This window comes from Chanos chanos, chromosome 4 (assembly GCF_902362185.1).
Source record: "Chanos chanos chromosome 4, fChaCha1.1, whole genome shotgun sequence".
In the NCBI taxonomy this organism is placed as follows: domain Eukaryota; kingdom Metazoa; phylum Chordata; class Actinopteri; order Gonorynchiformes; family Chanidae; genus Chanos; species Chanos chanos.
In genome coordinates this window covers 33845412-33873317 of record NC_044498.1, presented here as the reverse complement: position 1 = coordinate 33873317, position 27906 = coordinate 33845412, and the positions used below count along the sequence as shown (strand labels likewise).

Here is a 27906-nt window from a genome sequence, read left to right as displayed (position 1 = left end):
TAGGCAAAGACATATTCATGCCTGAGAATTCAATGTATTTTTCTTGAATAGGCAATGGATAATGATGACTCACTGATTATACAAAATGCAGAAATGTATGAGAGTGCCATCTTTTGCCAAATTGCTATTCAGAGAGAGAGAGAGAGAGAGAGAGAGAGAGAGAGAGAGATGAGCAGAGCAAATGCACTGGTGCATTGGATGTTGTTCTCGTCAATTCAAATGGATCTTAGTGAAAATCATTACTGCCTGCAATTACCTAAGAAGCCTTGGAACCGCTTTAAGAAAAATTCTTTACATCTTTACGTCACATAGCTTTAACTAATGCTGTATTAATAAACACACGCTTAGCAACATGTGGGTTGCATTGAAAGCACTTTTCCAGTGGGCTTTCGGAGCTGACGCTCTCTCATACTGTCTAGCATATTGGTTTCTCTGGTAACTGGGCCATGTGATGGAAGCATTACAGTGAGAGAGAAATTGGAGATATGTTGTTATAGCTGCAGATGAAAAAGGAATCTGATTGGCTCATCGTGTTCTATTTTAGAATGACGTTTTTTAGTTTCTTTTAAAAAGGTCTGATACGTTTAGCTGTTACAAGATATACCTCTTATATATGAGACTGAGAGTCTGTGCACTAATAATGGAGATCTACAAAACTATAGATATGGCTTTCTGAGGGGTTTAGGAAATCAGTCTTTTCTTGCTCTTCACTGTACTATCTGCAAAATCTATTGCTACCATGGAAAAATTTTCAGCTCAACAAGTGTAAATGCTGAAAAATCTGTAGATGCTAAGTGCTAAGTAAATACACACACACACACACACACACACACACAAAACCTGAAAAAACTGGAACAAATCTCTTAGAAAGACAGCGAAGCAGCAAAAACAAGCAAACAAACAAACAAAGAAACAAAAAATAAAATAAAATAAGAAATTGATATGAGTGAATGATTCAGAAGTGTGAAGAAATATTTTGACAACCCTCCCAAGTGTTGTTCTGCTCTTTGACCTCTTGTTCTCTCTAAGCAAGTATAGAGCTTCCTTTTATGTTTTTAGCATTAGCAAGAGAAACACATGTTTTAACAGAAAATCTCCTTACAGAACCGCCCTCCCGCAAAAAACCCCCCCAAAAAATCCTGTTTGCACGGTAGCGTGATCCTGTTCCGTTTTCCAAGACTGCATGTACTCATTTTCAGATATGACATTTTATGTCTTATTTTATCAAAAGAGTAAACCTTTCAACAATAACATATGTTAGATGGATGATCCTCTAACTGCGCATATTGAAATTGTTTTTATTTCGTCTGATGCCGCAGACCTCTCTGCTGAATGATGCATGCTGAAGTCCAAAAGGCTATGCTCCAAACAGAGACCATCCTCCAACAATTTCTAAAGTAACGTGCATCAGTGATGTTGGATGAGAGTGTTTTCATAGGAATTTAGCGCATTAAGTGGAAAGGGCTTGATTTTAATTAACATTATTGATTCGCAGTTGTTCGGTTCCCCTCCCACACCATGCACCATTTATCCTCAATTACCGATGGCAAAAGAAATTGACGTGAGGAGTCAGCACCCAGTGCGGTGCTTATGTATCCGTGTCAGGGCTTCTGAGCTCAAGGAAATGGAGAAGCAGCATGCTGGGCTTTTAAAAATGTCTTACCCAGGTTTCCTGTCATCAGATAAGCGTTGTGAAAGTCCTTCATGCCCAAGCCAACAATGTGGATAAATTCCTCAATGACCTGCATGAGCTCCACTGACCCAGGGTATATCTAAAAGAAAAAGAGAGAGAGAGAGAGAGAGAGAGAGAGAGATTTGGTTAGCCATAAATAGTCCATATAAGTTTTAAAACTGAGGTTTTGGTTCATTTCACCTGTAATCTCCACAAGTTTAATAATGCTTCCTCTAAAATGATATTACTGATCTACTCAGCAGAGTTCACCTTCTCACAAATTCTCTCTTATTTACCACATACATGCTTGAAGTATTTTTCAAAGCGGGGGTAAATTCGTGTTGGAGATTGGTCTTCCTGCATTAAGAGTCTACTCCCTGAGCCTTGGTGATGACTGCAGCCCTTCAAACAGACAGGCACATATTGAAGAGCAATTGCATAGGGCACCGTGTCCCTCTACTGGGACCGACCATCAGTGTCAGAGCAAATGTGAGGGAGGCACGGAGCCCCACAGCTCTAGCTGCAGGTCAGCCGGAGCCTGCACTCAGCCAAAACGCCTGTCATTGCACCTGTCCCCTCTCAGTCGATAGCAAGCCGGCTCACTAATTCAATAACTGACCTTCAGGTGATTGGCCTGCTATCTATGTCAACCATCTCTCTGAAACTCATCACAGATACTTAGAGAGCTGTCGTTTAGTGCCGTGATCTTGTTCACACACATTTTAGCCTTGATGTTTCTCCAATTCAGTTATATCTGTCACTACCCTAGCTATTATGTCTTATATGGTGTGTATGTGCGTGGATGTGCGTGGATGTGTGTGTGTGTGTGTGTTTACGTAAAAAACAACTGAACAGGCATCATTAGGTGACACACTGCTCTCAGCTGCACTTGTCTTACAATTGTAAAGCAGGGGAAATACATGATGTACACAGAGAGAGAGAGGGAGGAAAAAATGAGGAAAAACAGTACTGAGTGACATTTGATAATTAACACCCCAAGTTGGAACTGTGTGGCTGAGTCATTCTGGGAGCATATTTAATAATGCCTCTGGTGAGAGCATGTGGTCTGCGTATACACAAGGCTGAGCCAGCACTGGCCAATCAGTGCCCAGAGAAAAAAAAAAAGGTCTCAGACAGACAGCAGACAGTGAGTCCTATCAGGGGGCACAAAAGCACATCGGTCCATCCCCCCTGCGGCCAGCCTGACGCTCAGCTAGGACCACTCTTTTCCTGCTCCCTCTCCATGGCAACCAGACATGGCCAATGATGTGTGGAGGCAGCAGTACGGCCAGCCATTAAAGGACCTGAGGGAGAAAGGCCAGCGTTTGCCTTCTGTATACTAACAACCTCATTGGATGCTGGATTCCTATACAGGAACACATGTCCCTTATAGTATATGTAAGTTAAAATATTCAGGCATGGCTGCTGGGGAGGCTCATTTCCATTTTCTTCCCCTGTGATTCCTACGTCTATGGTTTCCATGGTTACATGACTTTTCCTGGACGGTCACATTTTATAGCATAACAAAAAGAGCGTTCTAAAAGACTGATGTTGTTTAGTAGCAGGAGGTGGTCTTGAACTCTGACATATGATTTCTGAGGTCAAATCTCACCCCCTCCCATGACACCTCGTGGCTAGGGACCCGTTAGCCAGAGAACTAATGAACCTGCTTTGGTGTCTCCACTGGATTCAGAATTGGAGAGGCAGGCTAACACTCCTCTCCAGAGCCCTTCCCTTCAAAGTTCCATATCTCTCCCCCCACCCAGCCTCCTTCCCTTAGCAGAAATTGCTTTTCATCTGAGCTGAGAGCCCAGAACTCTTAACTGTGAAAGACCATCAAAGTTCACCCAATTACCCTTGCCAATGGACTGGTGTGGACGTCAGACAGGTGGGCAGGTGATCTCGTTTTGAAAGGCAATAATTTTCTGCCAGAAGTGATAAAGTCACAGATGTCCTTTGTCGATTAGGAGGGATGGGAGATCTTATCTGCGACAGGGCAATGGACAACCATGATTGGACAGGATTGACCTGTCTCCTTGATGAGTGACACCTGAAAACCAAGTGAACTGGCAGGTGACACGACCAGCAGTCAGCAGCGGCAAAAGCGTGTCAGAACCCTTGCTCTACTCTGACCTTTACCAAACACTGTGACAAAGCCTCAGTACACGCTCAGCTCCAGGACAAATTGATTGGGGTGATTCAAATGATAGACGTGTATTATATTTTTCAGACTGTGTTATAAGATGGTTTCTTTTGCGTGGTTCAGTACAGAACACATTTCACAAAAGAGCTACAAAGCTGCTTACGTTTGAGTGACAGGCATATTACTGAGGTCTGCTTAAGAGGCATTATGAGTTTGGCAGAGAAAAAAAGGAAAAAAGAAAAAAGGAGGAAATGCTCTTTGGTCAAATATCAGGATATATATTTATATATTACTATGAGATTTTCCATGATTTTGTGGTATATATTCCGCTTTGCGTATTCTAAATCCTGCAGGCTGTTATAACTCCGTCAGTGTCAGAGACGCAGAAATGCAGGGACTGAACATTTGTTGTCACTGCTGCTGCCACCAAGTGGATTATCTAGGTATTGCATCTCCAAAAAACAATTCTCTCCTTCTCAACGGCCATGTGGTTAGCTTTGGGATTACGAATGAGACGCTGTATTAACAGCAGCAGAGAGAGCAGCTTCTCTGACCTGCCGATTAACCATTATTGGACACTGGTGATATTTATTGATTTGCCTGGAGCAGGTAGTGTGTGGAAACATCTTTTAGATAATCAGATAAGCTTGGACCACATGACATATAGAATCTGATTATGATGAGATAGGTGTGAGCATAACTGGACTTGTTGATTTCTGCAGCATGTGGGCACACTCTCAGCAGGAATTCAAAGTGTATTATGTTACTTTGAACTCTCTGCCGCAGTTACACAAATAGAATTGCTCAAAAGCGGAAAAAAAGAAAATCACCCCCGTGTCGTCGTGTAGGTGCGGTGTTAGCATCCGTCTCACCTGCTGTGCATCCTCCCATTTTTCCCTGTTCTCCTCTTCCAGGAGATTACTGATGATTTGGAAGAAGTTCTGCAGAGAAAGAGAGAAGAGGATTAAAATGAACGAATACGAGACTCCCACCCTCTGCTTCCACTTCATATAGATTGAAAGACTCGTGTGTAATCTCCTGAGCAAAGACTGTCCAATCCCAACAAACATTTGCACACAGCTCCTGTCAGAAGAGGTGCACACACTGTTTAAAAAAAGGGAATTTTCTCCACAGGCTAAACAAATACTATCCACAGCAATTTAAGTCAAAGAACTACACCACTGACTTGAAAAAAAGAAAAGAAAACCTATAGAATCTTTAGAGAAGCACTGCAAAATGCATATGAGCTATCATGCTGTTTTCAACTCAAGTGTCTGTTTTGATCTTTCACAGGCGCTGAGGTATTTCTAGTGTACAGAATCGAACAAAGACAGGAGGAATAGCTGTATTGTTGAAAGAAAGCTGTCGGGCTTGGTCTGGACCAATGTATATCGCACTTGGGTATCTAGAGTTCTGTTTTCCTCTGGCCCTGCTCTGGTCTTTTGTCTGGCTGTCTCTGCACTGTTGGAGAGAGGGAGAGAGACTGTGTCTTGGCACCAGAGCTCTTGTTTTCTACTTGAACGCTTATGCTCCCTCTGGTGGTAATGTGTCCACTTAAACACTGCATTAACGCACACATGAGGAAGGGGGTGGGAGCTCTCCAGCCATTTTCATCAGAATCTAGATAAGGCATCATACACGCCACAACCACACACACACACACACGTGCGCCTGCACACACAGATACTCAGAACACACTGTACATGAAAACATACACATTCACAAACTCCGATGCAGTCCTTGAGCAGTCTGTCTATTTATTTATTTATTTTTTCATAGACCTTGAAGTGTTCTAACAATGAAGCGGTTCTTTGGATTGAAATGATCTTATTATGGAGACACAGTAAGAGTGTGGGGGACTTAGAAGTCATCTCTTATCGCCAGCAGAAACATACAGAGATCAGCAGCAGTGCTATGAAATCCTATAAGCCCTCCACGAGTAGGGGAGATGGGGGGAAGATGGCTATCTTAGAGTAGCTAATGCTACACTTTTCACATCCTTTTAAGCTGCATCCACACACACACACACACACACACACACACACACACACACACATATAAACATATATATATATATATGTGTGTGTGTGTGTATCTATACAAATCCTTTTTCATTCAAGAAAAAGGCGGATCACGAGGTCAAACTATCAAGAATCTCTCTCACAAGATAAATAAGTCACGATCAGCCAAACGGGTGGGCCGGTTACCATAGCAACATATAGACCGTCTTCACCGGGCCGGTCTCTCACCTGCACGTCATCGGCTGAAGGCTCATAATTGGCTCTCTTGAAAGTGTCCGTGACGTTGCGTAGGATCTCTACAGACGACAGCAAGTCGCCGGCGTAGAAGTTGCGTCTCTGTGTGAGATCCAGCAGGACTTTGGTTACCTGGGACATTCCATCTCCTGCCAGCATCCTCTGGCCCTTTGCAAGATGGCCCTGGACCTGCAGGCAGGACATGGGGGGAGAAAAAAAAGAGAAAACCTGGGTTCTGTATGTCCCTAAAAGGCAACTGTACACTGGTTTTCAGTCCTTTATATTCCATCCTACTCTGCAGGATGAAATGGGGAGTGAAATAAAGAATGCTGCCCTCCCCTCTGCCTGGGATATCCACAGAGCCATGAAAACCCAAACATGCCTCAGTCACCACAAGCAGCAGTAAAATGATGTTCTGCTCCAGAAAGCCACCCATTCAGTTACAGCTGGCGGCTATGTCGTGCTTAAATGGAGAGGGAGGGATGCAAGAGAGAGTAATGGGAGCGCAGCATGAAACTTTATAACTAGCCAGCAAGTTTTAAAGCGCGAGGTCTGAAAAAAATGTCTAACTGTTTGACTTAACTGTGACCGAGATCACACACACACCACACACACACACGCGCGCACACAGAATAATGAAAATGTGCATGGTAAAAATAACAGGGATTCCACACTAAAGAGATTCCTTTTGCATGTCTAGAAGAACAAATCTGAGAAAAAGAGTTCCAGGCACACAGGAGAGGGTCGTTCATTACAAAGTAGAAAATTGCAGTATTAGTGTTTTAATTTGCCTCCCCAGTGATGGCGGTTAATCTTGCACAAGTGTGTCATGGGTGGGTCGGCGTAGGGGCGGGGGGTGGAGTGGGGGGGGGGTTATTGGGAAGGTTGGGAAGGTAATTTATGGCATGTCACAAACACAGGCAGAGCAAGGAAGCTGACTTTGCACCTACTGATTGCTGCAAGTATCTGTATTCATTTGCTATGCATCGCGCATAGCTGGGCTGTTCCCAAAAGGCCACCCCACGGTGATCCAGAGAGCAGCGTCGACTAGTGGTGCCTGCGAAAGACAAGAAAAGGGACGGGCAGAGAGACAGAGAGAGAGAGAGAGAGGGAGAGAGCGAGAGAGAGAGAGAGAGCGAGAGAGAGAGAGAGAGATCTATACTTGTTCATGTAAGCTTTTTTTCCCTTTGTCATTTCACCTGGCAGCCCACACATCAATGAGAGTGTAGCTGGGGGAAAAAATGGGAAAAAAAAGCTACATATTCAGATGCTGCTCTTACTGAGGCACATGCTCGACACATGTGCTTTATCCTCTGCAGTAAATAGCACCGCCCCTATAGACAGACACGCTCACACACACACACACACGCACACACACACACACACACACACACACACACACACAAACACAGCTATTTCACCCTCCAATCATTAACACGGTGGAGATGGGGTAAAGGGATGCTAAGAAACAAAAATGCAATAGCAAGACGCTATATCCTGAAATATCACCGCTTAGCAACACACAGCTGCCATCCTCCCACACACACTCTGTGCTCGTGACGTTTTCTTTTCTTTTCTTTTCTTTTCTTTTCTTTTTTTTTTTTCAAACAGCCACAATGCCATCGACCTGCTGAGGCGCATCTATCACACACATCTGTTCATCCGTAAGTCTCTGTCACACCTTCACAATATCCTCAGCTCTACCCACACTGCCCAAAGATCGCCACGCCACACTAAACTGATCCCGGACCAGTTCCTCCCACGCCGCGGCCCCCCGCCCCCCAGCTCCACCTGCAGTCAGCCCATTTCCAGCCGCACGCCCCCATACCGCGAGAGCCCAAGCGGTGACACCAAACTCACAGATCAGCAGTGGAGACCCAACGGAGGGAGATCAAAGAATCCACCCCCAGCTGCAACACAACAACATGCTCTGTCTGCTCCCCCGCCCAATCTGGCCACACCTGCTCTCTGTTATCTGTTGCTCCAGCTTCTGCCCCCACTGCTCTCAGCGTGACCCCTTTCTATTCTCTCTCTCAGGCCACCGGCACCTGCCCACTCAACGCCACAATGCCCGTGTTTCAGCCCAACCTCAGCATGAGGGCTGCAGAACAGCAGAGCGGCGCTGGGTCTTAACGGGGGGAGGCACAATATCGCCCCCGCCCCCCCCCCCCCCCCCCCCCCCCCACACACACACCCCAACACCACAGTCAAGTGTAAGTGCCTCCACAGCAAGCTGCCTTCCACCCCGTGGGGGAAAACCAACAGGTCCGGTGACACGCCGGTCGCGTGCGGGGAGGGTGACCATGTGAGGGGTTCTGATTCTCTGGAGCTTTTAGCAGGGCTGTGCAGAGTGTAACTGAACCCTACTCAGTGCAGCTGATGCAAGAGTCCTCTTCTTCTGGCGTTCCTTTTTTTTTTCTCAAAACAAGTATCGGAATGCATCGACAGAAACACTGCAAATGGTTCTTACTTAAATTGTGTGCCATCAAGGAGTCAGTAAACAACATTATTTAATAGAGCAGACTGCAACAAATAAATTGTATTTATACTAGAAACAGTGCAGACACAGAACAGGATCCAGTTAATATTAATATTAGTGATGAAAAGTGATCAGAAGATGTTGTTTGCTTACAATGATTTCTCCCTGAATATCTTACACTACTTTGAACATTTTAGAGTTTGATTCCCACCTACCACCCCCGCCCCCCTCCTCCCCAAAAGAAAAAACAAAAAACTTTTTCTTCCATATTTTATACACATGTACAGGTAGACAGTGCAGAGGTAAAGTCAAACAAAGAAACAGGGTTATGATGCCCAGTAGGGAACATGTGAAATCTAGGCATTTAAAATCCATCACAGCATAACTGAACTGATGCTAGTCAGAAACGTCAAGGTTATGTTTATCATTCATGCTGGTATGAATAATGTTAAAAGACGTGAAATAATTCTCCAATAACAGGAAAACCGCATAGAGAATTGCATGATATTTCTTTTATTTTCATCTAAAAATGCAGTGACTGTGTATGTCTGTGACATTTGCTTCTTCTGTAGACGGATGTCTGCTCTGACTCGTGTCAAACGTGTTCTTTGTCACTTTGTCTCCCAGTGGTATTGTTTACCTTACCTGTAGCATTGGGTGGGCACCTGTTAAAGGCAAGTTCACCAGATGGGGTTCTTCTCCAGAGCATGGACACGGCGTAGTCCTCTGGGCATATTTCATATGGTGCTAAGGTGGTGGGGGGGGGGGGGGGGTAAAGAGAGACAGCCAATCAGAGGACTAGCTCTAAACTCGACTGCTCTGACAGAGCAATGACAAATCTGACAGGACTGTCAAAATAGACAAACTGAGCTCAAGTGTCATAGTGAAAAATTGGTCTCAACAGCCCTTGTTAATTCTGATGTTTTATGGCATGTTCTGTATGTGCATTCTGTGTGACTACACACACACACACACACACACACACACACACATACTCAGAAATAGAATATATATATGAGATTTTGCATCATATATGTGTCTACTTGGGACTTAGAATGAATCATCCTAAAGAGTGATGGAGACCAAAATACAGCTTATTAGTGTAGATAGGGACTGTTTCCATGGAAACCCTAACAAAGTGGGAGAATCAATGCCATCACTTACGAGAGGAAATTAATCATCCATTACAGGCAAAGTAAAAAGTAGAGGAGGCTCCATCTGCGGAACACTTAGGAGTATGGACTCTGTTTTGCCATATTAAATAATAATCTCCTGCAGACACTGTCACTGCGAGCGGAAAAGATAATTATCCTCACATCCAAGTTTCATTCAGCCTCTCTTTGCCCGATCTGAGTTAATTGACTGTCAGGGCTCAATTATCCCCGGGGTTACCTGGGCAACGCTGGTCACTGCACTTGCGGACTTCCTCCCCGGTACCCTCGCACTGCTGGCCTGTGACAGTGACGCCCTGGCAAACGCGCACCCTTCTCTGCCAGCCCCCGTCGCAGGACTTAGAGCACCCGCTCCACGGGCCCCAGGGGTTCCACTGACCATTGGCTGAAAGTAGGAGACACAGGTAGATGCAGAGGGTCAGCAGATCTTGGGGGGCCATTAGCATTAGCTTTTTGTTTTTCAGTCCCTCTGACGTCTGACCAGTTCCCGGCCGATCCCTCATAACATTTGACTTTTCAATCTCAATAATGCTGCTCGACCTCCACAAGATCATGCCACCTTCAATATTATTTGTTATACTCTTCCACAAATGTGGTCAGACAATTATGTTAAGTGTAGCCAGCATTGTGAAAAATCAGTTAATATCCAAGAGGAGACCTTCACATTACATTCAGCTACTGGGAAAGAAAGTGGACTTTTCAGACATGTTAACATTTTATGCTTCCCACCAACAATGTAAAACTTATTTTTTTGGCAGATTGTTGTTCGATTTAATTAATAAAATCATTAAAACGATCCTCACAATAATCAGATATGTCTCCTTTTTATGAATAAGTGGGTACTCCGTGACTGTGGTAATAATTTCCCTCACTTTGCCAATATTAAAACATATTTTACGATAAAGTTTCAAAAGGCAGCAACTTGTTTTATGGCCCTTTAATGAACAGCATAAAATCTTTCTTTGGAAAAAAAACCCAGATGGTTCCCCTCAGTCACACTGTTAATCACATACCCTTGTCAGAAAGTTAAACTACGGAATAAAGTGGGTGAAACATTCGTCCCTACTTTCGACCAACATTAATCTCTCCGATAGGCAAACACCAAATGGCAAAGCCTAGAAGATATTTAAAGTAGACTAAAAAGTTCAAAAATTATTCAAGAATGGTCTAAAGGAAAGGAGACAATGATCAAACAAACATCATTTCAAATACTCTCAATGTACATTCTGTCTTTTCTTAACAAACAACATGAAGTTAGAGCTAATAAATAAAAGTACAAGTAGACACTGCATTATTACAGGGTCTGCAAATGGTTCTTACTTAAATTGTGTGACATCAAGGAGTCAGTAAACAACATTATTTAACAGAGCACACTGCAACAAATAAATTGTATTTATACTAGAAACAGTGCAGACACAGAACAGGATCCAATTAATATTAATATTAGTGATGAAAAGTGATCAGAAGATGTTGTTTGCTTACAATGATTTCTCGCTGAATATTTTACACTACTTTGAACATTTTAGAGTTTGATTCCCACCTACCACCCCCCCCCCCCCCCCAAAAGAAAAAACAAAAAAACAAAAAACGTTTTCTTCCATATTTTATACACATGTGCAGGTAGACAGTGCAGAGGTAAAGTCAAACAAAGAAACAGGGTTATGATGTCCAGTAGGGAACATGTGAAATTCAAACACTGGTAAAGTTAAATGAAATGGAATATCTGCAGTGCACAGTATCTGCTATGGTGTTGCCTAAGCAGTGGACTGAAGTGCTCCCGCGCCTATGCATTCTGGATTAGAATTATAGCAGTGTAGATCCTGAAAGGAGTGCTTACACGTTTACAGGTTATTCTACTGCTTGTGGACTTTGGATTTGAAACATTGTAATATGAATTCTGAAATGAAAAGTGACCTAAACAGTATTAGAGGGTATTCACCTACTTGTGCACTTAGAGGTTTTTGAGGTATTGAAAAGTGACTTGAAGAAAGGGATGGTTACCAAAGCGGCACAGTGGGGTTCTCTCCTACCTGTACACTCTGGGTTGGAGCACTCTCTGCTTTCGGCCCAGTGGCCACGACATTCGGATCCACCGTGAGCCGCGGCTGAGCACTGGCGTGTTCTCTGCTGAGTGCCATTGGCACAGGTCACTGAACAATCACTCCAAGGACTCCACTCCTGCCACTGGCCATCCACTGATGCAACCAAGCAGAACCCCAACAACAGCCAAAATGGGAGACGGACAGGACAGAGAAAAAGAGAGAGAGAGAGAGACAGAGAGAGAGAGAGAGAGAGAGAGAGAGAGAGAGAGTCAGCTTGCCTGTCCTGGGTTTACAAACCTTTTGACCTCCAACCATATGCCTCCTCTCTGGTTCAACATAAACACAGCCAGCCTATGAAAAATGAACTCTTTTCATTTATATATTCAACCCTTGATGATCTTTTCTTCTCTTAAATGTTATCTTTTCTTTGCCATGCTGAAGCGTGATCCACAGACACACAAGGGGGGTTGTGGAAAAAAATGATCTGTACTGATGTTTATACTAATGAATAAGTTGTCATCTGGGGATGAGTCAGTCATGTTCCTCCTGTAAATTAGAATTTGATTGACACAGAATGTGTAAGTAATTGAACATTCTTTAAATGAAGAAAAGTTAAATAATGACTAATAGACTACGATTTCTTAAACTGAATATAGTATACTAAGATGAAAAGCTGAATGCTTTTAATTCTAGACAACATTAAGAAAGGAGCTTATGCAAGTAAAAATAGAAGTTGAAATAAAGTTTGTATAGTCTATCCCTAATTTCTTGCCAGGTGGAACATACAATAAGCATGGGAGAGCTGTTTCGTGAATTCTCAAATGTAGCATGTCTTCAGCAGATGTGATATGACAGGTCAGAAAATGCTAACTAGTATTTGGCAACAATCTGTCCAGGGTGAGAGAACACCACAGAAATGAATGCTGAGGAAAAATAGCTGTTAATTGCCTTGCTTTTCTGCTGAATAGACTGAAGCTTTTAAGAGCTACCCTGACAAACAAAGCACCCGGGATTGGACGGATCTGACCGTAACCACAGCAAAACCCAGACATTTGCAGTGTGGAGAAACTCATCATTGCTAATCTGCTTACCATTCACGGGCAATTGCAGCTAAGTGATTTTCACTTCAGCAGAGCAGTGTTGACTCTATAACAGTGCTTCTTTGGCCTTGGATTTTTTTTCCTTTCTTTTTTTCATGCAAGCTGCACGTGCTGCACTGAATATACCGAGAGACCTGCATGAATTCGCTTTTCCTGTCTTGCCCAATAAACTATTTTGTAATTGATCCTGTAATGTTGCACCTCAGGCAGCTGCTACCGTTTCCCTCGGCAATACCTCATGGTAGATGAGCTTTGATTCTTTATACTGGGATCAAACATTGAGGGTTTCCATGTCAAGACTAATTCCACAAAATCATTCTCAAGGGACAGCAGCTTGGTGAGATCCAAATTAGTAGAGTGGTCTTCAATTTACAGCAAAATTGATTACGGTTAAGGAACGATTGAAAGCCAAGATGCTCAAGGGAATGGTGTGAGATTGAGTTTGGGGAATGGTCCAGTATGGAAGAGATAGACAAAGAGAGAGACAGAGAGAGAAACAGAGGGAGAAAGAGAGAGAGAGAGAGAGAGAGAGAGAGAGAGAGAGAGAGGGAGAGAGAGAGAGAGAGAGAGAGAGAGAGATCTAGCACTGACCTGGACAGAGGGCGATGTTGCAGAGTTTACTCTGAGTCTCGGGTCCATCACACGCTCTGCCTCCATGTTGGGGTGGGGTGCATACCCTAGTTCGGGTGCGGTGACCGCGGCCGCAAGTGAACGAACAGAGGCTCCACGGCGACCACTCTTCCCAGACACCATGTACTGCCAACAAAGCAGGAGGAGTCAGGACACACTGCCACTGGCTATACCCACACTCAAAGACATACTGATCATTATCCAAACACGGGAAAACTGCCCACAGGCATCACCTGCAGCAATAAACTCTATTTAGCTTTACTGTCAAGCTCAGTTTGAGCAGAAGTTCAGCAGGAAAAGGAGTTCAAAATACTGCTTCTGTGCCACCCTCCCAAAAAAATAAAAAAAATAAAAAAAGTAAAACATTTCCTGGGAGTCAAGCTGTTTGACCACTGACTCCTTCACCTAAACCCTGCAGATAACAGAAAATAGAGGGGAATCATTTTTTTCCTCAAGAAGTGGCACAGTGTGCCTACCACAACCTTTCAGTATTTGCTTTGGCTCCTGGTGTATACTTATTGACTTCCTAGGTGAGCACTGGTATTGAGGGAAAGTTAATCTGTCAAGAACATTGTTGTCAAGAATGCTAGGCTGTTACCTAAATGACAAATCAAGGGATTTGTCATTCTGGTGTACTAATTGCATAATGAAAACCCAAATTCTCCTCAAACAACATTAATTAAAAGCAAACTCCCAATGTGCTTTCCATTAAGGTAGAACAAGGCACCTCTGCGCTCCATCTGAAATCATTTTCGCAGAATGGGTTCAAGGAGTCGACCATAAATTGAGTGTGTTTGGTCTTGGAGTTGCTCGTGTAAAGTCAGATATAATCAAAGAATGGTGCAAAGACACCACGACTGAAAAGACAGTCACAGAAATGAACCTACCAGCTATGACAAGCCACAGTAGTGAAATGTTGTTATTTTAGGATGCTTAAATGTTTTTTTTTTACCATTAAAAAAATCTGTGATTTCAATTCAATACTTCAAAGTAAGTCCTTCAAATTTAGTTTTTCTATTGTAGGTGTCATCATCCATTTCCTGCTCCCAACTAAAGAGAAGAAGGTGGGGGTCGCATTTACAGATATACTTTGTCATGGGTCTTGTGTATCTGCCCTTGAGAAACAATTTCCTCTCTAGGTCCACACTGTTCACTATTTCCACTGATGATTTCACTGTAGTACATTCTTAAATTCCTTTCTGGAATAACGGTACATTAACCCAGAAAAGAATATGAAAAAAAGAAAGAGAGAAAAAAAGAAAGAAAGAAAAAAGAAAAAACAGTTTATTCCATTAGGCTCCTCTCTAAGCTACAGCCTGGGAGAAAAGGAATAGTTTTATTTGTACAGTTCAATGAATTCTCTTACACTCTTCTCTGTAGTGTCATGGTGGAGGTGTCATGGTTATAGGATTTTTTTTTACTGACTGAAAAAAAGAAAGACTTGATAAAGCCCTACAATTACTGTTACTTCAGTCCATCCCCACTCCATGCTCAGACACAAATGCTTTCAAATGAGAGGGGCAGAAATCTCTAAAATCCATTGTTTCTGTGAAACTGTCTAACTCCCTTTCCTTAAGGTCTGAATAAAAGTCTAAACCTGGTGCCAAATGACAACCCTGTGCTTCATCCTGGAACAATTTACTGCAATGGAAATCTTTGACAAAATGTCAGGTAATGCTGTGCACGGGCATTTTGATCGGCTGCTGGAGCAAACGCCTTCACTTGACCTGGTGAGGGAAAAAAATGTCATTTTAAAGGTGTATTATTATTATAATTCATCTGAGATGCTTCTTTAGAAATGCTTTCATTTTAAATGGCACAGTAAGCCCGTTTTCCATGGTGTTCAAATGAAAAAGAGTAGATGCACATTCGAATACATACTTCCATGAATTTGAAGAGGCATATTCAGATGAATCTCTGCATAACTCGAAAGCTAGCCTGTGCCGTGCACTCCACCCCAAGAGTAGACATGGGACTCTTTGAGCAGCATTAACTGTCAATTTACTCTTTTGCTGAGGCCGAAACAAGTATACTTTATGTTCAGTACTCCAGTGTGCACAGGAACACATTGTGGCATTATTATTACAAAAATGTCATCAAACAATGTTAAATGTCAAATGGTCAATTTATGAACGTGGCTGAGCCAGGGTTTTTTTTTCTTTTCTTTTTTTTCTTTTTTTGAAATCATTGGAAAAGCAATGGATAGGACACCATTGGAAGTATTTTTTCTGCAGGAAAAAGTGGTACTTTGAGAAAGAGTAACCCATCCGGTCCAGTGTTTTAGCTGATTTAGCTCAATTCAAATTCTGTTGGATGTTATGAACAGGTCAAAGTCTGGGCACAGGAATAAATCGTTATCTATCACCCCAATACAATCCAAAATTAATCAAGTAAAAGGAGGCAAATGCGTGGTGATATGAATGATCTATCCATGTTTGCAAAAAACAGATAAGAAAATATGAAAAAAAACAGAGGACAGTGAAGAAGATATAATACAAAACTGTCACAATAAAAGTAGGAAGATCAATTTACAACATATTTCCAGATGAAATAATAATAATAATGATAATAATAATAATAATAATAATAATAATAATAATAATAATAATAATAATAATAATGACATGAAGATTTCAATGCAAGCACAATCACGCATTTTCTGGCATGACAGATGAAGGCAAAAGGCATTAACATTAAAGCATCTGCAGCTAACGCTACCTGGGCAGAGGGCAGTGTTATTGCAAACCCTTGATTCTCTTAATGGGCCGCTGCAGTGTGTTCCGTAAGGTGAGACACATGTTCTTGTTCGCACCTGCGACCCTTGACCGCATGTAACTGAGCAAGAGCTCCACTGGGACCACTCCTCAGCACCAGAGTCACCTGTGTGGGAGAAGGGTGACACCGGTTATAAAGCAGAAACATGGTCACATGACAGCCCAAGGTGGGGAGGAGGTGGGGCCTACAGGTGCAGGGCGTGGCAAAGGGAAGTTACAAGTGTGGACAGTTCATGAAATTGCTTTTCTGAGGCTGTCAGTGTGTTAATTGTGATATACAGTTATGATATATATATATATATCTCATAACTGATATATATACAGTATATATATTGGGCAGTTTCTAAATGCTCTGGACATTTAAACAGATTCATTTGTTTGGGCCTTTTCTGTCCAAATTAGCAAATCTGATTACTGGGCAATTAATGAGCAATACTGATATCTATATTTTTGGTTGTATTCATTTTTTTTTTCATTTCAAGAATCATTTCTAATGAGTTACCGCCATGTAACTTCTGATTTTAATACTATATACGAGCGTATAATTCCTCACTGATATCTTTGCGGACAGCTATCTTCCAATTCAGTCTTATAAAATGACACATGCAAACAGCCTGATGAAACAAACAAACAAAACAAAACAACAACTGAAAATACTAATTAGGGGTAAAACAAAGAAATAATAAATAATAAATAACTCAATGTATAGATCACATGCAAATGATGTCGAGTGGTTAGAGTAGAGGATGAATTTGGATGAGAGTTAGTTTACAGAGCTGCCTCCTGTAGCACTGTGAGAATCCCCTTTACACTTCAGTACAGAAGAGAGATTATACTGTCTGTCAGGTAGGAGCTAATACTAATACATATTAGTCTTCCAATTTTTGTCAAGAATTTAGAGAGAGAGAGAGAGAGAGAGAGAGAGAGAGAGAAAGAGAGAGAGAGAGAGAGAGAGAGAGAGAGAGAGAGAGAGAGAGAGAGAGAGAGAGAGTTTTCTCCATCATATTCAGCAGATCACAGCAATCTGAATTAGTCATATGTAGATATATATTGGCATTTGAAAATATTTGAAAGTAATTTAAACAGTTGAGTGGTTGTGAGGAGGTTTAATTCATTGTACTTATAAGCAGCATGGATAATACTTTAAAGCTTTTTAAAATGCAAAATGAGATCATGTCAGAATTTGTAAGGACGAATTTGTATAACACTGAGTGTTTCACTGGATTTAATCCACAATTCAAAGAAGTTTCCAGCTATAAATATGCATTCCTTCTCATCTATTCAATTTTCAGTTTATCCCAAATCTATTTGATCCAGCTTTCCATCCAAGTGAATATTGCGTCTGAGTATTGTTCAGCAAAAGTCAGTTATTGTTCTTAATTCATTCCTTTTGTCATTGTGATGTTTTGAACATTAATTTACCAGTGTTGAACTGACACACAGAACAATTCAAAACAGCAAATGAGCCTCAGATAGAACAATATTTCCCATTAGGTATGACATTGTATTATATGTGTAGTTGTAATTCCCAAAAGTACAAATGCATGGCTCTGCCAATTGCTTATGTAATATAGTAATGGTTTCCCTGAGGAGGACAGCTTATAAATTCTAAGTTCAGTGTAAAACTAATGTTGTATTTTTGTTGTGTATTCGATTAAAAAAAAAAAATATATATATAGCATTATACATGTCCCCTTATTTGACTTATGCTAGTCCAAAACAATTAAAACAATGTTATAATGGGTAATTAATCTATAAGACTTAAAGTTGTCTTCCTCACTGAAAGTCAGTCTATATATATAACAACCAAACTGCCATGGAGTGCTGAATAAAAAGGGGAAATAATATTGATATTGTTTATTAGCTCCTTTAAACAAAGCTTTATCTGGAGATGATGATTATGGTGAATACATCAGATTGTGTATAGTTTGTCCTATTTGATCTCTGCAGTTTTAGTGAATGCAAAACCTATTTTTGAGTTTAAGTCACTAACAATACTTTGCAAATACAGCTAATGCTAGACAAGGTATTGCTTATTGAAAAAGGCTTTCTCTTTAAGAATGTATCTCTCTTTAAAATCTCAGCTCTGAATACATTCATATTTCAGTAAAATCTCATATATTGGAAGATATAAAACCTCCCAAAACTACTGGACTGATCATAGATTTGGCTGAATGGTGGATCAATTTGTTAAATAGATGAAGAAGCACAGATACAGTAAATTAGACAACCAAATAATGAAGAAACAAAGAAGCAGAAAAAAAGTGAAAAAGAAAAAAAAAGAAAGCTAACTGAAATGTAAAGGTTGTTAAGGTTTAGTGTACATAGTGGATTGCTACTTAAATGGTATAATGCAGATACATTCAATGAATGTCACATGATGGAAAAAAAAAGTTACAAATGAAGAAAACCAAAGAAACAAAATTACATGGCTTGACCACCCCCCTTCCCTCCCTCCCCAAATCTTTCATACATCTCAAGCAAATGTGGAGGGGGAAAAATAGTAACATAAAAAAGCAAAATATGAAATCAAATTATATAAAAAAGTAATGAAAATTAAAGTATAAAACAAACCTTTCATAACCACATTTGTGCATAACACATATCTATAAGATTCTGTATATCTCAATGTTACCCAAATCTATAACTTGGCACATCAAAAGTACCCTTGACATTTTGATTTTTAATGTTGAAAAACTCTCTACCTATCAAATGATGATAACCCCAATAGGAGAGTCATTCTCTTTCGAGAGATGTCTTCCCTTGACTATTTAAACTTTAATTAATCATGTTTGTAAAGAAGCAATTACCTGCACGAGGGCCCAGTTCTACCTACTCGTTTATGTATGTGGGAAAACAAGCCAATAAGACTACCATCAGTCCACTGTGTTCCACTAAAATAGACAGCTTTCACAGAGCTCTCATCTAACTCTTAACCTACACACAGAGGGAAATGGCGGATTTCTCTTGTAAGTTTGTAGGTGACAATAGAGAAGGAGAAAAGAAAAGTATGACAAAACATTTGTCACTTAAAAGGTGCAGTAAAAGAGTGTGCATGCAAGTGACTTAGATGAAATTAAGTTTAGTTAACATAATAAAGAAAAGAAACATAACTATTGTATTACCAGTTTGTGCCATAAATTTAGCAGATTCATCTTGCTCCTGTTGGGCCTTTGTGTCATGAACTGATCTTGGCCGCTGACTTTTTACAGTATGTTCTCCGATCATTCCAAATTCTAGGGACAGAATAGAATTTCATGAAAACTATGCTTGGACATTGTCTGTAGAGAAAAATACTGAGAACAATTCTGACAGGATGTGCGTAGCAAAAACGGCAGAACATGGCTTAAAAAGTTAAAAAAAAAAAAGAAATATCACACATGGATAAATCTTTTAACTTGGCATGTACTTTAAGGCAATAAACAATGCATTTTTTAATCATATGTAAGTTGGGAGTATTAATTGAGTTCGTAAGCACGGCTAAGACACATAGCAAACATGCAAATAAACTTACATGGGTTTTTAACAAGATGTTAATTCTCCCCTCCACCCCTCCACCCCCTCTCCCAAGGAAAAAAAAGAACAGAAAATGAAAAAAAAAAATGCATAAGCCATCTGAAGCCACAGAGGAAGGGGGTCATGGACAGAACATGCTATTGATCCACAGTTTTGGCAACAGATCCAGACTTTTACAGTAATTAGTTGTTAAGACTCAGAATTAGTAAAGGAATTATGTGCTGTTATATTCGACATACTATTAGGAGAGGTATAATCCTCCAAATGTATTCTGAGCTGTGCTTCATTGGTTTAATGTTAATTACTGTCTATTCACAACATTATGACTTTGACTAGATCCTTAATATAAGCGAGTGCAACAATCAGAACTATTCGATTTAAAGGAAATTTGCTTTTGTGACACAAAACAATTTAGTAATATTTTTATTACTGGAATTTTTTTTATGTGGAGTACACGTATTGACCTGTTTCGGGGATTCAGAGAAATCAACATAAAGCATTGGCTACGAAACTAAGGCAAATTCAGATCACAGTGTTACTAGCTGTTCACATTGCCGTTTGATGGATTATTCCAAATACTTTAAAAACATGGTCAGCACAGATGAAAAGCAATTGAACACAGCCATGCTTCAGTCTCTAATTGGGAATTACAGCATGTCTAGACACCTTCCCTTTTCAAGACAGTGAGTCAAAGTACTGTTAGAAAAGATGCCAAAACATTATTCAAGATCTAATCATGAGGGGGGGGGGGGGCAATTTTGATATCATAAGTGAAATACACTGTAAAAAAAAGTAAAACATAGAGTGTGAAAAAAGGCAGCCAATGCTCTCCTATGTTTGTTCTGCAGCAGAAACCATCTAGGTTTACCAACATTCATTTGAGAACTCCTGCTTGGCTTGACCTGAGTGGGTGTAAAGAATCTCCAACAATCTCCCCCTGCAGCCTCCAGTGCAATCTATTTCCCTCACAATAAAAACATCAGTTTCAACCAGGACTGGTTTTGCCAATGTTGTGCTGGTCACATAAATCATAGCACAACAGCTCAGAAACATAAAAAGTAACAAAGAAACATCATCAATGTTAGTGGCAAGGTCTGCCCCCAAGCTAAGAACTTTTCATTCAATTATACTGTGGCCCACCAGAATGACATTTTAAAGTGTCAGATATCGGTAGAGCTTTAGCAATTATTCCACTTTTGCAAGCCTCCATGCTGGAGTGCACTCTAGGGAAATCCTATTAGAGGTTTCAATCTTTCAGTACCTGTCCAAACCACTAATGATGAAAGTGAACTGGAAGGCTCTGAGGTTCTCACTCTAGCTGAACACATTAAGAATTGAGAAAAAAAATTAAGCTATAAATTGTAGATGTATGCATGGTCCAGTTTTCAGAAAATAAGAGTCTGATCATCTGTACTGAGCTTAAACTTAAAAGTGTGTTAGAAATTCTGAGGTCTGGCTAAAACCTTTGAGAGATAATTAACATGGTGCTATTACACGGTATAGAATATAGTGATTGTTAACACAGTTCTGCCAAGTGCTTTGTTTCAAACCTTTTGTAATTAGAAAAGTGAAGGAGTGTGACAAAATTTCACTCAAAATTTGCACTTGCCATTGTTATATAATTATCACGTTTTTCAACCAAAAGTACAGGAAATGTGCACTTTGAATGAATATGACTCACAAAAAATCCACTAAGTTTTGACTTCTTATGATAATACTTAGGAAACAGCATAATAACCTACTGTAATCTACAAAAATGTTCCATTGTAAAGTCGTCTCCCTGAAACAGAAACATTACCAGAGCGAAGAAGAGCATTTATAATGACAGAGACAAATATTTGTTGACTTGCCATGGAACTGTTTGGAAATAAATAGTCATTAGAAGGAGTAACCTAGATAAAGGTGATAGTTGAAATTGTTCCAACTGGAAACCAGAAGCTTAAGCCCCCACAGTTCCTTGAGAAAAATCAAGAGAGCACAGCACAGGGAGGCATCACCATGGTTACAAAAAAAAAAAAAAAATAGAAGTTGTTCTTCTGCAGATGAACATTTTAAGTTTTATCTCATTACAAACTCTGAGGTCTGACAGTCCATCCTTGGCGCCTGGCTCTGAGATGTTTACTTCTAATTATGAGCAAAAGGTGGAGGACTTATGTTAAAACACTAATGCATGTAAAATACAAACACTCAAGCATTTCTGCAAAGTGCTATGGGAAACCAGCGCCTACACAAATACACCAATACATTTAGAACAGAATCATTTGTTATTATTGCCCAGTGCCATTGAAGGTGGATACTGCTCAACACATTCTTCCAGAAAACCGTGTAGCATAGTAATGAGAATGAGTGTGCAAGACCTTGACTCCCTATATAAAAATCACGGCAAAGTGCATAAGAGAATGCAGTTCTAAAAATAATATCACACATAGCACTAGGATAAGGGCATATGTGTTATTTGTATTTTGAGCGCCAAAGATACATAAAAACATATACACACAGCAAATAATTATGGTGCCTTTTTGTCTTTATGATGAATTAAAGGGGCATGAGGTGATAACATTATTGTTAAGGACAACTGTCAATAGAAAACATGTCGGACATGTCTTTAACACAAAGGAAAGCTGTGGACTGAGCTTTAATCTCCAGGTTGTGGGATTCAAACAGTACCTGATCCACTTTTCATCCATCCCTTTTAGTCATTAGATGCTAGGGGCCACATTGATTCTTTGACAAAATGAGTTGTTAGCTGCAGTCAGGGGATTTAGGCGCTAGAGTGATGCTCATGACCTAAGCATTGGAATTTCTTCAAATCTCACTATTTATTTACAGTCTTTCTTTATAGCTATTTTTTTTATTATTAATTGTATTGCTTTTTCAGTAAGTGGTACAGCTAGAAAGAAACACAGAAAGGAGTATCTCAAAGGAAGAGTTGCGTAAACAGTTCACACTTTTTTTTTAATGTAATAGTTATAGAAATGTAGTCATCCTAAATCGCCGAAATCACATAGACATTCACAGCTCACTGTTCTGTTTGCTTTAAAATTCTCTTCTGTCTTTTTTGAAAATCTTTCCCTGCCTACCACATCGCATACATTCATGTCTCATTGGTGCCACTGGCTCGCTCTAGCACTAAGCAAACACTCCTTTGAAACAATACATAGGCAGACACCATCATCGTTTGCTTTATAGCGCAATCCCAGCCACCACTGTCCTTTGTTTCATCTGAGGTTCAGTCAGGGTGCTGTCACAACAAAGACAGAGCCCATAGGAACTGTTGTGATCAAACACTAAAAGAGCCAGAGAATCCCAGCATTGAAAGCCCAAATTCTCCAGCTCAGGAGCTCAGATATTTTTCTAGCACAACTGTCTAAGAAGACCTCTATGACAGATGGCTGAATTGCAATATATATTAAAGTCCAAACTACCCGTGCTGTCCCTGAATGTGCTGAAGATGGGAATGGAGTTTTTTTTTTTTTATCTCCGTGAGGACAACGGCTTTCGGAAACAAGGTGACAAGGACACCCTCTCTCAGTGTTTCAATCTTGAACCTTCAGACTTTACCAGATTTGTGTGCACTGAACAAAAGTCAAGCATGGTCACATTATGTGAAACCTTAAAAAAGAAAGATATTTTAAAAGCTGGTATGTGAAAAAGCCTACAAGAGAGAGAGGAGCATAAAGCAACAGCAAGGTCCTCAGATTCCTTAGGGACAAGAGGTTTGAACAGACAAAGGTCCTCACCATGGTCTAAACAGAAAGATTTTTTTTTTCAATAGGCCCATACTGCATTTCTTCAGAATGGGATTTCAAGGATGAGTGTCTATTCACTGTATAGGAGATAATGATGCGCTGAACGACAGAATTTGCATTGAATGTGTTTGTGGTGGCTGTTATCTGAGAAGATCACAATACCACACACAAACAACAAGGAGGAACTTTTGGAAAGCCTCCTTTCAGTATGGATGTGGTTTAAGGGGTGTGTATACCTTGTATGTCCACAAGAAGGATGAGGACAGAGTTAATGCCTATCAATAAGTTTTCATTGCAAAATGTATGAATTGTATCAATGATAATGCTTTTACGTATGATGAAATACAGATAAATTGCTGTACACCTCTATTTTAAAAAAAGAACAAATAATTTTCTGTTTTCAAAGATGCTAAAATTCGAATTGCAGTCCCAGTTTGAAACAGATGACAATGACATGTTTGTGCTAGAGCCAGAATTTGCAACTTAAACCTTTGTGATCTGAAAATGACATTATTTTAATCTTTATGCTTGTGGATCTTTGGGTAAAGCAGTGGGGGGGGGGGGGGGGGGGGGGGGGGAGTATGAACAAGACTACTATAATAGCATTCAGACTAGGCTAGGGCTTAGAGTCTTTTGTCACTTTCTGGTTTCTCCTTTAACTCAAAAATATCACTGCTGCAGTCGAGATTTTTTTTTCTGCAGTAATTGTCTGCAAAATAGCCTTTCATATTTCATTGATTGCCTTGGGGTTGTGTGAAACAGGAGTAAATTCAAGTTTATGTTATTTATTTATTTAGACAGAAAAATGGGAGATACTAAGAACATAACGGCCTTCTTATGGCTGGCGTTCATGTCGATCCACCTGAAAGAGACGAGACAGTCATACGTGACAGGGTTACAGGTCTGGATGATAACTTCTTGGCTTCATGTCAGAGTCATGAAAACCCACATCTGCACAGGTGGAGGACATGTCTTATCATCATAAAAAAGCACTGACTCTAGTGACTGCATCCATTAAAAAACAGAGGTGAGGAGGAGGTGAGGAAGTGCTGACCGAATATATTTTTATGGCCTATGAGGACAACACTTTACAATGCAGGAGAAAGGAGTTAAAAAGGGCACAAAAATTGGACAACTTGCATGAATAACTTGGATATCAATGTACCGGTGTATAAACAGCAAATGATTTCTCAAAAAACAATCAACCAACCGAACAACAACAACAACAACAACAAAAAATGGCAGTTATCTACATTGCGTGATGATTTTCTATCATATAAAAATGGATAAATGGAAGTTTTTCTTCAACAATGATATCTGTTTCTATTGTGCAACACTGCTGAAGGAAAACATCTCTTTAGCTGATATCATCTCTCTAGATTACATCATCTTGACTTGAAAATAGGGCACAACTTTGTTTGGATGGGGAAAAAAAAGCTATTTTACAACCGCAGAGCAAATTTGCTCTTCTAAAATGGTTTTGCCTCTCTTTTGTTTCTCTGTAGTAAACAATGACCCAGTAAATGGGGATGTTGGCTTTAAATTCTGAATGTGCTTTTTGTAAAATTTTGCCCTAAGTGTGCTGTACTATGTTGTTTAATGAGATGAGTGAAGTATATATATATATATATATATATATATATATATATATATATATATATTTATATTCTTTTTTTTTTTTTTTTTTTTTTTGCAGAGGGCAGCATCTGAGACATTCCCATCCAACAATCTGTCAGCACAAAGGTAAAAATTTCAGCTGGCTACTCACATTGTCCAGATTAAAGGAGTTCTTTTGTGCTATACAGAAGGACAAAGATTTATCAACACCTTAAAGAACCCCTCAAAGCTTTCTCTCATAGATCACTCTCTCTTTCAAGACTGCAATTTACCTTCCTTTCCGTTCCACAAATCTCTCAAGCAGAGCCTGGTGCTCTCCCTCTTTTTCTGGCGGGAAAAAGAGAAAATGCCAGGCAGAAACAAAGCTCCATTTCCAGGTCAGTCTTGTCACCGCTTAGCCCTGTGAGCACCCCATTACTTAATGGTCCATGAATCATTTCTAGGGTGACAGATACAGTAACAGGTGGGACATTTTCTCTGTGCTCCTTCAAAAAATGGACCCACCTTTCTTCTTCTATTTTTTTTCCTCCTAGCGAAGTCTTAGCAATGTCTATGGAAGTATAAAATTTGGACAATGCAAATTGAACAAATGAGCAGAAGGAAGATAATGAGCATAACATAAATTTCAGTCTCTGCCATCAAACCATTGTGAATATAGCAGATGGGTAGAGTACGAACTCCCAGTCAGCTTTGCTTTGCATATCCAGTAGACATTTCTCAAATCAACCCTCCGTTCTCATTCTGTAGGGTTACAGCTAAAGGTGGGAGGACAATTTTTTTTCTAACTCTAGCTGTCCACCCACTCTTCTAGCTGTTGGCAATCACTTTCAATTCTGTATAAATGCCTACTGCACAGAACTGATGTTCTTGGTGGTGAAGGGGGTGGGATTTGCACAAAACAGCTAAAAGACAATCATTACTATCAGTAAAAGTGATTTTGCACCAATATTTGTGAAAGCGTCTCATCACATGAGAATTCTCAGAGCCCAAACATTTTGCGGCTTGCCTGAGGATAACATTTTAGTTTGAATATTTTGACTAAGATCTCAAAATATTTGATGTCTGATATGTTCACTCTGCTGTGCAAAACAGAGCAGGATATTGACATCATACCCCTTCACTGATGTAAGTAATGTTACTAATATTGCTAATGTCCCTACTGTTACTGATGTTAACACTGAAAAAATGTTACATACACCATTCGGAATGCAACTTGAGGAATTCATGAGACTGAAATATTTAATGCCTCTTGTTGTGGAGGTAGGAGCCATGGTGTGCTTTTAACTGCAACATCTAAGTATGGATGAAAGATTAGTATCAAATGGGCCTCTGAGGGCTACTCTCCTTCAGGGTCTTATCTAACTTGTATAACTTGCGCTCTTTGGTGAATTTCAGCGAACCACAGCAGCAGTCAGTCCCATGACCTGATGATTGACATGTGTAACCTTGCATGAAATGAGACTCCACTTTGCACCCTGTCTGTGTAGGCTCAGTTAGGGAAATCCTGCCCATGTAGTGCATGGCTGTCTTTCCAGCTTGCCTGTCAAACACAGGGCATTTAATGAGCAGCGTCTCCCCATGCTCCCCCCGTCCAGGACTATACCACCCTGTACAGAACGGAGCTGGTAAAGAAAATGGTTCGGTCCTGACTTAGAAAAAAAAAAAGACAGAAACAGTACATTTCTCTACCTTCCTAACTTCATTTTGAAATGAAGTAAGAATGAAGTAAGAAAATGAAAGCCTTAATCAAAATCACAAGATCTTGCTATTCCTGTTGTTACTTGTTTTGCAATTAGTGGGGTTTATTAACTCTGGTAGAAAAGTGCCTCCAATGCCTCTGAATTTAACATGATTCAGTATAATTTAAGGTTGTCTGTTTTTCAGAAAAAAAATGTCATATGTGAAAGTATGAATTCTTAAAATTCTTAAAAATATTCACTTGCTGAACATTGAACCATACCATAACAACAACAATTATAGAAATTTTCTGCAAAATATGACCCAAGCACCACTCTGGATTCACCATACCTGACATGTTAATGATTCTGAAGAAAATAATACATTTCATGGTCCACTGGGTAATATTTGTTGCTTATATAATATTAACACAATATACATATTATAAACAACATGTACAATATGCCTACATCCATCAATACCTATTATTTTTAACTGAGAAGAAAGAGGTGCCAAACGCAGAAAGAACGCACGAGTACAAGCACTCAAACAGGAAAGGGCGGCAGTGGGGGCGGGGGCAGGGACAGGGAGATAAGGGAGACAGAGATATAGATAGACAGCAGAATATGCTAATTCTTGTCATGACATACTTAGATAACAATGTAATGACGTGGAAATGAAAGACACAAATGATCTTGGGAGTTCGGGAGATCTCATTGATCATATCCACAGGCCAATGTTTTATCGCACAGGTGTCTAAAAATGAAAAATGAAAACCAGCTGCATGTTCAGCTTGTGCCTCAGATAGGGAGAAAAATGACAAAACAAGAGTACAAAAATAACAATAATCAGTTTGTGGTGAAAGAGCCATGCAGATTATGGCTATTCATAATTCAGTATGAGATTATTTAGCAGTACCACTTAGAACAACCTAGATGGAGCTCTCACGTTGTCTAAGCCTTTATGGCAAAGCTCCTGTTGCTGCAGTTCTGTAGATGCACACACACACACACACACACACACACGTACACACACATACACACACACACACACACACACACACTCTAAGGCTCAGATTAT

General features: G+C 40.2%; 1 protein-coding gene across 1 annotated transcript in view; it reads right to left on the bottom strand.

Moving 5' to 3' along the window:
* adgrb3 (adhesion G protein-coupled receptor B3) overlaps positions 1 to 27906 on the bottom strand; it is a 114451-nt gene that overhangs the window by 47259 nt on the left and 39286 nt on the right. The window contains exons 2-11 of the mRNA XM_030771272.1: positions 19393 to 19503; positions 16212 to 16373; positions 13455 to 13619; positions 11752 to 11916; positions 9942 to 10106; positions 9195 to 9296; positions 7021 to 7127; positions 6065 to 6259; positions 4688 to 4756; positions 1664 to 1772 (exon numbers count right to left, since the gene is read on the bottom strand). Coding sequence (XP_030627132.1) covers positions 1664 to 1772; positions 4688 to 4756; positions 6065 to 6259; positions 7021 to 7127; positions 9195 to 9296; positions 9942 to 10106; positions 11752 to 11916; positions 13455 to 13619; positions 16212 to 16373; positions 19393 to 19503 — 1350 coding nt within the window. The remainder of the gene's footprint in view (positions 1 to 1663; positions 1773 to 4687; positions 4757 to 6064; positions 6260 to 7020; positions 7128 to 9194; positions 9297 to 9941; positions 10107 to 11751; positions 11917 to 13454; positions 13620 to 16211; positions 16374 to 19392; positions 19504 to 27906) is intronic.